At 40.5% G+C, this 13,615-nt stretch overlaps 1 protein-coding gene across 1 annotated transcript in view; it reads right to left on the reverse strand.

The window, feature by feature from the left end:
- Positions 1–2,240: 2,240 nt before the first annotated feature.
- Positions 2,241–13,615, reverse strand: part of Btc (betacellulin) — a 50,704-nt gene continuing 39,329 nt past the window's right edge. Inside the window, exons 3-6 of the mRNA XM_052735354.1 lie at positions 10,058–10,175; positions 5,908–6,054; positions 3,804–3,911; positions 2,241–2,410 (exon numbers count right to left, since the gene is read on the reverse strand). Coding sequence (XP_052591314.1) covers positions 3,806–3,911; positions 5,908–6,054; positions 10,058–10,175 — 371 coding nt within the window. The 3' untranslated portion in view covers positions 2,241–2,410; positions 3,804–3,805. The remainder of the gene's footprint in view (positions 2,411–3,803; positions 3,912–5,907; positions 6,055–10,057; positions 10,176–13,615) is intronic.

A 13,615-nucleotide genomic window follows, 5' to 3' on the forward strand; every position in this document is an offset into this window, starting at 1 on the left:
CTATCTTAAGCCAAATGAGGAATTTGTTATGGAGATACTAACGAGTCTCATGGAACTCACAGACAGGAATGAACCTAAGTGGTGACAGTGAATGCAGCCAGGACTACAATGTTGCTCACTGACCACTTGCCAGAAGCATCTCTCTCTCTCTCTCTCTCTCTCTCTCTCTCTCTCTCTCTCTCTCTCTCTCTCTCTGTCAGAGACCTGGACAGATGGTCACAGAGGTGTCCCCATGCTTCCAAATGCTTCCATTTATAAAAGAAAACACATGAGTCAAGTAGAATATTTCTGATGCTTCAATGAATGGTTTCTATAAAGATAAAATTTGAAAAGCAAATGTTTGCATTTATTTCTACTAATAATTCATGGTACCAGTAGAAAATTCTCAAGAAAAATATGGCTGCTTTGTTTAAAAATAAATTTATTTTATTCCATTATAACCTCAACAGTCTATATAAACAACAACATAGTATATGCAAAAACAATTACAAAATACACTCTGAAAAGACATGAAAATTCTTGAAATTCTTTCTAGATATCAGAATTTCAACAGACACCATTAAAAGTTTCAGATAAAAGTGAGTTTCCCAGCACTGACTTCTTTAAAGAGATTGCATTGGTCAGCCAACCAGGGACCAGGAGAGCAGAGACACTTAACAGGATTGGTGGTATTTTTAAATGTTCTAATTTAAATGTTTAAATGTTTATTTCAGGCCTGTTTAGCATCAAAGAAGACCAGAAAGAGAAGGCATACTCGAGCCCATGGAAACGTTAGAAAATAAAGCACAAATCTGAGTCCAGTTGGGTAGTCTTGTTTCAAGGATGGCCATTCAGTCACAAGGAAGAAAATCCATTTTGAGACATGACAATACTTTCGCTTAGCTATTATTGGCAGGTGAGCTATTCCTTCATGAGTGAAACCCCAGCCTACTTCCAAACACTGTGCTAAAAGAACATATGGAATCCAGGCTTTTGTTTAAATCTATGGAATCTCTTTTGTAAAGTAAAATTTACAAGGATCCTGATAGGCAGGAAGTCCCCTGTCTGAGGACATTTTCCCATTGGCTTTTGTAAGTGACTCGGCTAGTCAATATGGAAAATTCCCTATTCTGTAGAATACTGACTAAATATAAATTTCATTTTTTATGCTTAATATATTTTCTACTAGATAGATCAAATAGTCAAAGGAACATGTGGCAAAATAGTTCAAATAATAGATGCTATGGTCAGCATGCCATGGCATCAAAAGTCACCTGAAAGCAATCATACGTGCATTAGAATTGAGGCTGTGGTCACATATGGCCGCATATGGTCAACCGCACCATCACTGATACTAACAGTCTCTTACAGTGATGTTTATACTTTACTGAGCATAAATACCTATCAGGGGTTTAAAGAACACCAGTCACTTACTTTTTTGTTTTGTTTGTTTGTTTGTTTGTTTGTTTCGAGACAGGGTTTCTCTGTGTAGTTTTGGTGCCTGTCCTAAATTTCGCTCTGTAGAACTGGCTGGCCTTGAACTCACAGAGATCCTCCTGGTTCTGCCTCCTGGGTGATGGGATTAAAGGCGTGCACCACCACCGCCTGGCCAGTCATTTACTTTTCCATCTATATTTATTACTATAAGTATGGGACAAATCTGTTTGTTTTGAAAATGTAAGAATTTACTCATGCCACTGAGACTTTATGGAAAAGCAAAATAATAATAATAATGATGATGATAATAATAGAAGTCAACTTTGCAAAAATCATGATGATGACATCAGCACTGGCCATGATTCCATATTCTGTGTTAATGTGGGAAAACTGCCCTACCACCTCAGAATCATAGCAAAGCACAATCCAGAAAGAAATCTTGGGTTGCATATTACAGGAGCCCAAATTAACGATAAGAGCGCCAGCTCTGAATCTGGGTACAACTCAGTTCTGACTCCGTCAATTCCTTCATCTCTAAGTCTAAGTGAGATTACTTAACTTTTGCATATATGTGAATGAGAACAGAAATATGCTCTCTCACAGACTGTGGAGGATAAAAGTAAATAATATATTCCAAGTTCAGCATACGATAAGTGTGTAAAGCTGGTGAGCCTTATTATTGACTCAGTTCTTAAAAATCTAACCTCTTTCCCCCTTCTCTTTTATTTGACTAATAATCCTGGCAACAAGGCTTATTTTGAAATGTCCCTTCTTTTTAATGCTACCTAGCCAGGTCCTCAATTATTAGACCGTAATAAAAAAAATATTACTAAAAACAGTAACAAACAACACAAAGTTACAAATAAAAATAAAAAGGTAAATACAATATTTAAACATTCATTTCTGCTAGCTGTTTTCCTGAGACACCTCCTGTCCATCTGCAAATGAGCAAAGTGTTTTGTAGCTCACCACCAGCTCGCGGTAACTTTGTAACCTATGAGAATGAAGAAAATAAGAGCAACGACTTTAAAATAAAGTACTATACAATAATTACAACAAGAATAGCTAAGCTAGACTCGGCATTTGTGCTTGGAGTCATTAGTGTTGTCTTTGTAATAAATGAGAAGAACACTGTAATTCCTCATCAAGTGTTACTGTTCGCCATTGGCGACTGAGACGTTTGTGGAAAGGAGTGTCACTGTCACAGAGTGTTATGGAAGGTGACTGCTTTCCTATGCTGAGGGAGAACAAGGAAACACCAGACCTGTTTGCTCCCAACCTCTCCTCTAACCTAGAGGAACTGGCCAGGAATTTAGCCAACCCTGTGAACAGTTTAGCAGAAAGAGAGAAATTGTATTTCCTAGAGGTGCCACCAACTATGGAGCTACCATTCATGTGGGTCAACACACTACTTTAGTTTTAAAATAGCCTTGGTTGGATTTCCTGCCATTATAACCCAAATCACCCTCACTTGCTTCTGCTGGTTGTGCTCTGTGAGCCCCTTGCAGATTTTCCAAGGGGCTCCTGTTACTGATTACAGGGCTGGGGCTCCACTCCACTGTCAATTTGTTTTGGGTGCCAGGCTTGGGCTGAAGATTTGAAGCAGGGACACTTTGGGGCATTTGTTTATTTTTTTCCCATTGTCTAGGTTTCAGCAGTGGCTCTTTCTGCCAGAGCAACTGCTCCCACCTTGAGGGATGCCAGCTAATTCTCACCAAGGCCCCACCGCGTATAGGGCATTCATGTGACTTCTTGCTGCAACCAGAGTCGAGTGTCATGGTGGTCTTCCTAGACTCTTAGGAGAGTGACCTGGTAGTACTCTTATTAGAGTATCTGCTTGAATAAACCGAGAGGATCTGTGACTATGGTTGGGATCCTGACTCACAAACACTTCAAGAGTTGAGAACTATGCTTCATGTATACTAAATTCTCCATCACCATCATCATCTTCTTCACATTGCTATTGTTGTTGTATTTCCTCTCTTAATGGTGATATGTCTAAATTAAAATACTTGTTCTTTTGCTCAAAAGTGTGGAAGAAAAAAATATACAAAAGAAGCATGGCAACTGTGTAGCACTGGAATGCCTATTTCTGTGGTAATACACTCAAGAGAAGGGAAAGAATGGAATTGTCCTTTGAGAATAAAACTGGAATTAATTATTTTAGTCTGATTTAACAAAGACTAGCTATTTGCTTCTATTTTCCTGTGTTATTATGTCATGATACAGTTATGACAAAACCTTTAGGTTTCATAAAGAAAATGAATTTATCTTTAGATGTTTGTATACATAACCCAATTCCAATCAATGATTATTAGACATAAATAAACCTCAATGTACCATTGACAGTCACCGGGCTTCCCATCTACTATGCTCAGCATACTTACCATTAAGCAATATTGGTCTCTTGAATATCTTCACTTATGGGAGTTTTATCTTTACCCAGAGTTTCCATGTTCTCTTCCTTCCTCTTTTTACGGTGTTTCCGAAGGGGACTTCAAAAATAATATGTTAGAAATTAGTCCAAATATGTGAGTCCATGTCAATATATAAATATTCAGTAAGAGAGCCTGTGACCTTCTTTCTATATTATTCAGGATATGTAAGTTCCTTTTTATCTTACATCCACTGGCTTCTCTTTTGTTATATATCTTTTTGTAAGTTCAAGCGCTGGCTACCACAGACCATATACATATTGATGTTAAGTAAAAAGAATCTTCTACCTGATTATTGAGAGAGCTTAGTAGGCAAAAGAAAATTTTCCATGCCAAGTTATTTCACAGGGTACAACAATTAGCTCTACTCAATGTAAAGAAGCAATGGGGGCTGGAACAGGCATAAGAAACTGGGGGAGTGATAGCAGCCCCCAGAAACATTACTAAAGTTCTAGGCACATTAATGAAGAAATTGATTTAATATTCTAGGCTGCACTCTAGTTTCCCGAACGTGTGGTTCAAAATTAATATAAAAGGATCATTTCTCAGCTGTGCTCAACTCATCCTCTGCCCTAAATGTGACATTAAAAACATTCTGGGAGGTGGTGGCACATGCCTTTAATCCCAGCACTTGGGAGGCAGAGGCAGGCGGATCTCTGTGAGTTTGAGGCCAGCCTGGACTACAGAGGGAGTTCCAGGAAAGGTGCAAAGCTACACAGAGAAACCCTGTCTCGAAAAACCAAAAAAAGAAAAAAAAAAAACATTCCTTTCTACCATAAAGTACAAAAACTCAAAACAATCTCTCAATTTAATAGCTAGGATTCCTGTAAATCATCTTGTTTAATACTTGTATTTTATAGAAAACACAATCCAGTTCAGAGACATTAAAAAATTTGTCCCAAGTCTCAAAACTACCTAATGGTGGAGCTGGTCAAATTCAGTTTTTGTATTTTGTTTGGGAGTTTTGTGTTTTTGTTTGTTCGTTTGTTTTTCTTTGTTTTATCTCAAGAACAGGAATTGTGAGGCATCTCTTTTTAGCATAGTCCATAGCACAGAAGTGGATGCAATGTTTTAGGAAGGGACACTCCTCAAGATGAGAAAATATGAAACTTAATGATAGGTCTCCAAGAGAAGCTGCCCATGGGTTAATAATTGTCCCAACCCATTTTCTTTCAAAGAAAAAGAAAGATATCTCTGATTCCAAATGCATAATGAAAACTCATGATAATGAAAACAGAGAAATTGCCCATGCATGTAAAAGTTGATATTTTAACATGGTCACACATAAATGTTTTAGTTTGTTTCTATTCTTAAATGTCACTAAGTAATTAGGCAGTTTTGGAAAATGAAAATTTTATTTAACTTCCTAACAAGCACAAAATACATCTGCCCTCAGGACTAAATGACTGGAACTTTTAGCCCAAAGGTATCTGTAGCCAGAAGGTTTCTCCAGTCTTAACCAGCCCCAAGGTCCCACAGTCACTCATAAAATAATCATTCACAGGCTTAATATAAATTACCAATTTTTTGGCCTGTGGCAAGCTTCTCACTAGCTAGCTCTTATAAGTTAACCCATTTCTATTTATCTATAAGTTGCCACGTGGCTTCGTGGCTTACTGGTACTTTTACATCTTGCTTCTCCTGCGACTGGTGTTTCTCTCCCCTCTGCCTTTCTTCTTCCTGTCTCTCTCTTGGATTTCCTGCCTGGCTATAATCTGACTCACCATAGGCCAGAGCAGCTTCTTTATTAAGCAATCATTGCAACACATATTCAAAGGATACAGAAAGACATCCCATAGCAGATATCTACAAATTTTGTTTCAACCTATAATAATTATTCCCAGTAAACTGATAAAAATGATCTCCAATGTGTTTCACTACTAATATAAATTTTATATCAAAAAGCATGTGCCTCAAAAAGTTTACTTCTTTAAAACAAAGCAAAGGGGAAGAGATGGTGGGAAAAAAAGAAGAGAAAGAAGAAAGGGGAAGAGAAGAAAAGCAAAATGTAATTTCTCAGGTTTACTTAAAGTTGAGTGCAAACAAATACACTTACTGACAGCAGGTACAGACACAGATGACCAGAATGATGAATACCACCATGACCACAATCAAGCAGATCACCAGGATCTGTCCTCGGTCTTGCTGGAGGTAAAATAAATCCACTCTCTCACACCGTGCCCCGAAGTAGCCTTTCTCACAGCTGTACAAGAAAAACACTTTTATGAGTCTGGGCTTCTTTTCGGAAGAAATTAGCACTGTTTTCATTGCTTAATGAAGAACACGGTTCCTTAAAAAGGGGAAAATAAAAGAAGGCAAGGTCTCCTCCACCGTGTTCACAAGCAACTGCACCTTGCTCCGCTGAAACCTACCACCGGCAGAACGTCATTAACTTGTCTGATAGGAGCAGACCATGTGGCAACCTATTAAAATACTTTGCAACTTTAATCTCTCAGTTTGTGCATAAGGGGATGCTAAAATTCCCTCCACAACATTCCCAGTTCATAAAAACTTCAGGACCAGGATGACAAAGCTGTACAAAGTCTCATTTCATTGTAGGGTAAGATATACATTTCACTGCATCAAAGCACTACCTTAAAATAACATGATTTCATATTGTCAAACCGAGTGGTGATGGCACATGCCTTTAATACCTGGCAGAGGCAGGCAGATCTCTATGAGTTCAAAGCCAGCCTGGTCTACAGAGCAAGTTCCAGTCAAGGCTACACAGAGAAACCCTGTCTCAATAAAACAAACAAACAAACAAATTACATAATTTCATATAGTTAAACATGGTAGCCGGGCGGTGGTGGCGCACGCCTTTAATCCCAGCACTCGGGAGGCAGAGCCAGGTGGATCTCTGTGAGTTCGAGGCCAGCCTGGGCTACCAAGTGAGTTCCAGGAAAGGCGCAAAGCTACACAGAGAAACCCTGTCTTGAAAAACCAAAAAAAAAAAAAAAAAACATGGTATTGTGTATGAAATACCATGACTCCATGTCCAAAATCAAAAAGTTCTATAAAGATTATTTCCACAGATTCTCCCAACACACACACACACACACACACACACACACACACACACACACACACACACACACACACACACTGGGTTCTAATTCTATGACTTGGGAGACCACAGGTCAGGAAACAGTCTTTTATTGCTCTTGCATCCACATCTCACAGCTGTATCACAAGTCCTGTCCCAGGCTGCTCTGTTAGATGGGTGAGTAAGGCTACATTTACAGGTGTGTTTATCACTGCCTCCACTTCCCTCTAGGCAGTGACCTTTGATGCCATGGCCCTCTTGAAAGAAATCAACCAGAATTAGTCAGGAATCTCAATGGGACTATGTCTTCCCCCAGTCTCTCACATGTCTATCAGTATAATTTCTTTTTTGTTTTTGTTTTTCGAGACAGGGTTTCTCTATTTAACAGTCCTGACTGTCCTGGAACTCACTCTGTAGACCAGGCTGACTTCTGAGATCTGCCTGCCTCTGCTTCCCAAGCGCTGGGATTAAAGGCATGTGCCATCACTGCCCTGCTCAATATAATCTCAAGATAAACTTCAACTCAGCAGATTTCCTAATCTGTGGTTATAGTTAGGGAAACTTTTGACCAAACTGGGAATTATTCCTGCAAGTCTCCCTGAGCTAATGGCTCCATGATATATGGACTCTGCATAGAATTCTGGGTTGTAGAACCTTAAAGAAAACATAAAAATCAAGTTCATTTTAACCAAATTTATCTCTTGCAACACTAGCATCTTTGCATTAATATTTCCCTTTATTCTTCACAGATACACCCAAACACAAAGAAATACTGGCCACATGCATAGTTATTTAAATATCATAACTATCAAATTCTGCACCTTGAAAAGATTTCTATGTGACCTCATTTCTTTACAAACCTCAGGATATATTGCCAGGCTGTTCCATACCTGATGCTCAACAAGAACCAAGGCAATTAATTCCCACAAAGCCAGTTATTTCTCCAGTAAGGAGATCTCAGCTGCCTACATTGTAGCTGACAAAATGCTTCAAAAGCCAACAGAAACAAACTCAGAAACAGTCTCAATGGAAAGGTAAACTGTTATATAGAGAAAGGAGAAGCACACCTAAGGATCACAAGACGATGGGTCTCAGGATAAGTGAGGAAGAACTGCTTCATTCAAGAACACTGCATATCTTCATTCTACGGTCAAAATGGGCTAAAGAGCTGCAGCCTTGGCTCACTGGTTAAGAGCACTTGCTACTCTTCCAGAGGACCCAGGTTCAATTCCCAGCACCCATATGGAAGCTCACAGCCATTTGTATTTCCATTTCCATGTAATACAATGCCCTCTTCTGTCCGCTATGGGCTCCTATGTACATGTGGTGCATAAATATACATTCAGGTGTGCACTCGCACACACATAAAATAAAATAAGTAAATATTTAATTATTTAAAAACCACAGGCTGAGAACCTAGAAATGCATTAAAATATCAAAATGCTCTTAAAATTAGGATTGAAAAAGATCACCTTTAATTGGACATGACGGGGAATGTTTTTAAGAGTTTGTAAAGAATATAATTAAATCTTACAAACATGCACACTCTCTTTTAATTAGCTTAACTATTTCTTTAACAAGCCCAACATACTTTTTTTTAAACAACTGTTTTGCCTATAAATGGCCAGCCATTACATGCTGCTCTTTAGGAATTTTTTCTAACTACAAACTCTGGGTTCAGTAGCTTTAACTGAGTATCTCAGCAAGCAGAACTTCCTGTAGGTTGTCACCCAATGAAGTCATGCTAGAAGGTCAAATTTCAACATGGCTAGAGCACCTCTCCTGTCATTTTGCCCTCAACACACCAATTACGCATCAGCTGATGATTATTTTCACTAAGGGTCTCCCACATGGAAAGTAAGAGGAGGAGGGAGAGATGCTTAAGCTGCCTTACATCACCAGCAGGAGTAAGCTCTCTAGGCTAAGAGAGGGATTTGTATACCAAACCCTGAGAAGGAACACGGGATCGCGGGATCGTGCAGGACATTTGCAAATGCACTGAAAATTAAGACAAGGAAGTTAAGCCAGGATCTAAGGAGTTTTGGAGGCTGAGGAAGTGGGTATTAACCTCACGGCGAATGGGATCGCCATGACTTGATCTCAGGCAGGGAGATTCCACAATCTGGGTTTCATCTCAGAAGACAGCACAGTTAAAGAACAATAAATCTGCAGACATGGGAACCAGTTAGAAGAAAATGTACTGGGTCAAGGTCAAGGGGCACTCATCATTTTAAAATTTAGTATATGTCTCCAAGCCAGTAAAAAACTAAGTAAAAAAATAAAAACTCAGGTCTACACACACACACACACATCTTGTTTTTTACACTACCAATTCTTATCCTACCTCTAAGTATTATCTATGTATATTTCTTTGTAGAATTGAACTGAGTTAAATTTTTAGGAAATCCATAACCCTTAATGTTCAAGCAAAATACACTTGCGAGATACTTATGAGAAATTATATATATTAGGCAAGCTGTGCAGAACATACATATTCTGTGAACTTGAGGTCAGAATTATGCTTAAGGAATCACTTGATCCCTCTATGAAGTAAAATCCTAGAATTCTCCTTAAAGGGACATCCCTTTAGAAGAAAACAAATATTAAAAATACACACACAAAAAAAAATGAAACTTGGACTCTTGATCTGAAGTCTGCCCCTCTCCCCACTCCCCAGTGGGCTAAGTAGGCCTTGATCATCTCTACTTACAAATACTCTGATTTCCTCACACTTTACTGACACCTGCAGAAGGACAGCATCTAGTTTGGCAGGAATTCCTTCGCATTGACATCAACTACGGAACCGCCTCACACATGCCAAAGAATCTGTTTTCATTTGAACCACCCAGGAGATGATTGGGACTGACGAGATCCTAACACAGACAGAATCAGCGTTTCTTGCACAAGGAAGCAGAGGACAGACACCAGCGGTGCGAATTGGTTCTGGGTTCTCACACTCGTATTTCAGGAGGAAAGTCTGCGTCAGTTTCTCCACAAGTAGATGCTGAGCCGGGCCCTAAAAAAAGTGGCTGAAGGCAGGACACGACGGAACTGGGTCCGGACAGATGGTAGGCTTAGCTCAGACTTTCCAATGCTGTCAAGCCCCAGCCTGGGAGCATGCTGCACCCCTTTGCTCATGGGCATCGAGCCTTCTACTTACATGCAGGAGGGAGTTTGCTCGTCCGCCACGAAGCGGCATCTCCCATGGATGCAGTAATGCTTGTACTGCTTGGGGCACCGGGAGAAGTGGGTTTTCAGTTTCTGTCTAGGGGTTGTGCCTGGAAAAGAAGAAAGCAGTATTAAAATACTAACTCCCCATTTCATTTGTTGATTCACAACTAATATATGCCAGCTACACGAGAGAAAAAAAAAGCCACAAGCCAGCTCTCACCTAGAGCTAAACTTCCACGTACATGGTATAGCCAACAGTTTGCAGGATTGAGAAACAGGGAGAGGAGAGGCGGAAGAAAGACATACAGCACTCACTGCAGGGACTGTCTCCCACGTGCCAATGATATTAAGTTATGACTTTGTTGTCAGCAATAACCTTTAAACACCTTGATAGAAACTGAACACAGAACAACTCTGTGGGGCAGACAGTAGAATCTTGAAGACTTTTGGATAATCAATACACTGCAGATTTCTGTGATGCTAAGATGTAATGCAGATCTCTTGGGATCCATGGGAGATGGTTTCCAGGACCTTTACAGATGCCTTAACCCCAAGAAATCTGAATTTCTTATATAATATTGTATAACGTTATATCTAATGTGCATACATCCTCTATAAAGTCTAAATTACTTATGGTACCTAACAGAACATGGAAATCAAGTAAGTTGTTATGCTGTACTGTTAGTAAATAATAGCTCGCCTCTCTCTACTATTGACTTGAGCCACCACTGAATGAGTCAGTCCAATGGATGCAGATCTCATGGGCTCTGAGGGCTACTCTACACTCTCCGAGGATGCCAGATTGCTTGCTGCTCAGGAGCTGGCTGACCTGGTTTTCGTTGAATCACTGGACTCGCAGGCCAAATGCTTGTGCATGCCAGATACTTTGCTCTCATGCACACCAGTGAGTGGGGTTCTTCAAAGGGACTGAGATTCTCCTAGAAATAACGGCACATCCTGTGAAAGCAAGAACGTGAATTTTGCCAAACCGCTTGCTAAGTCAGCTCCCACCAGCAGTGTTTTCTAACCCTTTAAGTGTAGGTACTGAAGCATCGATGAACAAAGTCCCCTCGATGTGTTTTAACTGGCACAATAGCACAAATTAAAAATAATAACAGACAGACAGGAAAACAGCTATAGTAACCATAGAAACAATTGCAGTGTGCTGGAAGCAGGGGAAGGGACATGGAATTGGGGGAAAGAGCAGTGTGTGGTTTTGAACTCGTCACTAGCTGAGTCCAGATATGCTAATTAAGCTGTCTGAGCCTCAGTTTCCACATCTATAAAGTGAAGACGACAAGGTCTATCTTAACTGGCTGTTGAGAAATATAAGAAAGGATGTGAAAGTGCCCAGCAGAGTGCCAAAAAAAAAAATACTGTTAAGTTCCCAGCTAATAAGCCAATGCTTGATCCTTGAAGACCTTAGCCATTTCAAAGGAAATCTTGTGTAAGTGTGGAAAGGGCTTCCTTAATAAATAAGGATTTTTGGAGAATGTAGCTTTTAGGTGTCAGTCGGTAAACAATTTAACACTGGGGAACCCTAAAAGCAGAAGCACTCAGAGCTAACAGGATGGGGAACATGGGAGGCAGATGTAAAGAAGTGGGAGGATCTTGTCAAGAGCAGTTAATGATGCAGGGGATAGCGTTAGGGAATGTGAGCCTATGGTGGTATTTTATTTGTACTGAAATGTGATTTTAATTGTATGTTAATAAATAAAGCTGCCCGGGGGTCAGAGCTATTAGAGCCATAGCAAGAGTGTGGCGGTGGTGGCGCACGCCTTTAATCCCAGCACTTGGTAGACAGAACTAGGTAGATCTCTGTGTATTCAAGGATACAGCCAGCATTGGAGACACATGCCTTTAATCTCAATACCAACCATAGAAGACCTGGAAGTCTCTACAGACAGGCAGTGACGAGGCAGTCATGTGTTTGGGTTTACAACCAATGAGAAGGCAGAACAGAAAGACTATATAAAGACAAACACACAGGAAGTAGGTCTCTTTCGGAGAGGTCTCTTGGCTTAAGAGGCTAGCTGCAGGGTAAGGCTCTTAGCTCTGATCTCTTGGCTTTCTTCTTTGCATTGGTTCTGTGTTTCTTATTTAATAAGACGGTTGGTTACATCTACATGAGCCTCAGCAGACTGCAGTGACATGTAGACCAAGAGAGAATAAAGGGCTGTTTGCACAACGAGGTTACATGGTACCTGTAAGGAAAACATAGGGAAGCAGTCTTCCAACCACCAGGTAAGGTAGTGCAGACTACCTTAGCACAGGGAGAGGCTAGGCGCTAGGAGAAAGCCGAGGAGCACAGGGGCATGCCAACAAGTGTGATGTGGGCCTGGACCAAGGAATGAAAAGCAAAGAGATACATTTAAGAGGTAGCAAGGCAGAGATCTTCTATGCTCCAGAAGAGTTTTCTTGATTTGCAAAGCATCCTAGCCTTTAAGTCTAAGGCATGGGGTTTTGTATCGGAAACTTTACTAATTCCTCTCTTTGCTGGGTTCCTTTATATGCATCCAGACTTCCAATGAACACCACGAAGAATATCATTCCAAAAGACAAATTAACTAGCAGCTGCTGGATGCAGCGATTTAAGCAGCCTCTGCCCATCCAAGCAGCACAAATCCATGCCAGCCAAGCAGTTGCCAGGCCCTGTTTTGATCACTCAGCTTAGCTCGCAGAAGAAGCATGCTTTTAAATACTCCCAGAGTTATTTGGATTTAAACCCCTTTTCTTGCCAGCAGGCAGAAAATGCCTGGTGATTTCTCTATGGAACTTTCAGAGCTGAAACAGAAATAAATCACACATTTGATATTTAACACCAACCAAACAAAACCAAACAAAAACCTGTCTTGCACGATCTTCGAAATGAGAACATTTGTCAGCATTCTCTCTGCAAAAGGCAGAGTAATGTTTACTCCTCATCCAGCATCCCCCTGAGTCACATTGTCCGAAATTGAACTGGGAAGCCATGTTCTGACTATCATGAGACCTGACAGTAGAGGTGGGTGAATGGAGCCAGAGGGGAGCTCATTCCACTCTTCTGGTGCCCAGATGTTTATCAAGAAGGAGTTACAGGAGTTAATCTTATGACAAAAGTATCACCAGCCCCAACCATTACATTTCTTTCTTGAAAATTGAATGGCATCTTTCTAAAAATGGAACAACAAGACAACCTCCATGATGTTAGAGGTGAGTGAGCTTCGTTGGTCTTCTCCCTCTCATCTGAACCTGGGTCAATGAGTGCATGCAAACAGGTATTTTTCAGTAAGGTGGCATTTCAGAATTTCACAGAGCAACTGCACCTGCCTGTTGGCCAGGCTGCAAGCATAACCCCAGACTTGGAGGGCTGCCACAGATACTGTCTCAATCTGTTGTGGGACACTGGCTTCTCAAGATCCTGATGGTCAGCTGAGTCAGAAACCATGAGAGCTATGACAGATGACTGTGTGCAGCAACAACAAAAAATGATTTAAAGACTTTGCAGTAGGGCTCGGAAACAAAGACAACTTGCTTGGCTCCTATGGACCGTTCGATGAGAAGCACT

This window comes from Peromyscus californicus, unplaced genomic scaffold (assembly GCF_007827085.1).
Source record: "Peromyscus californicus insignis strain IS unplaced genomic scaffold, ASM782708v3 Scaffold_13__1_contigs__length_99412109, whole genome shotgun sequence".
NCBI classification, from domain to species: Eukaryota; Metazoa; Chordata; class Mammalia; order Rodentia; family Cricetidae; genus Peromyscus; species Peromyscus californicus.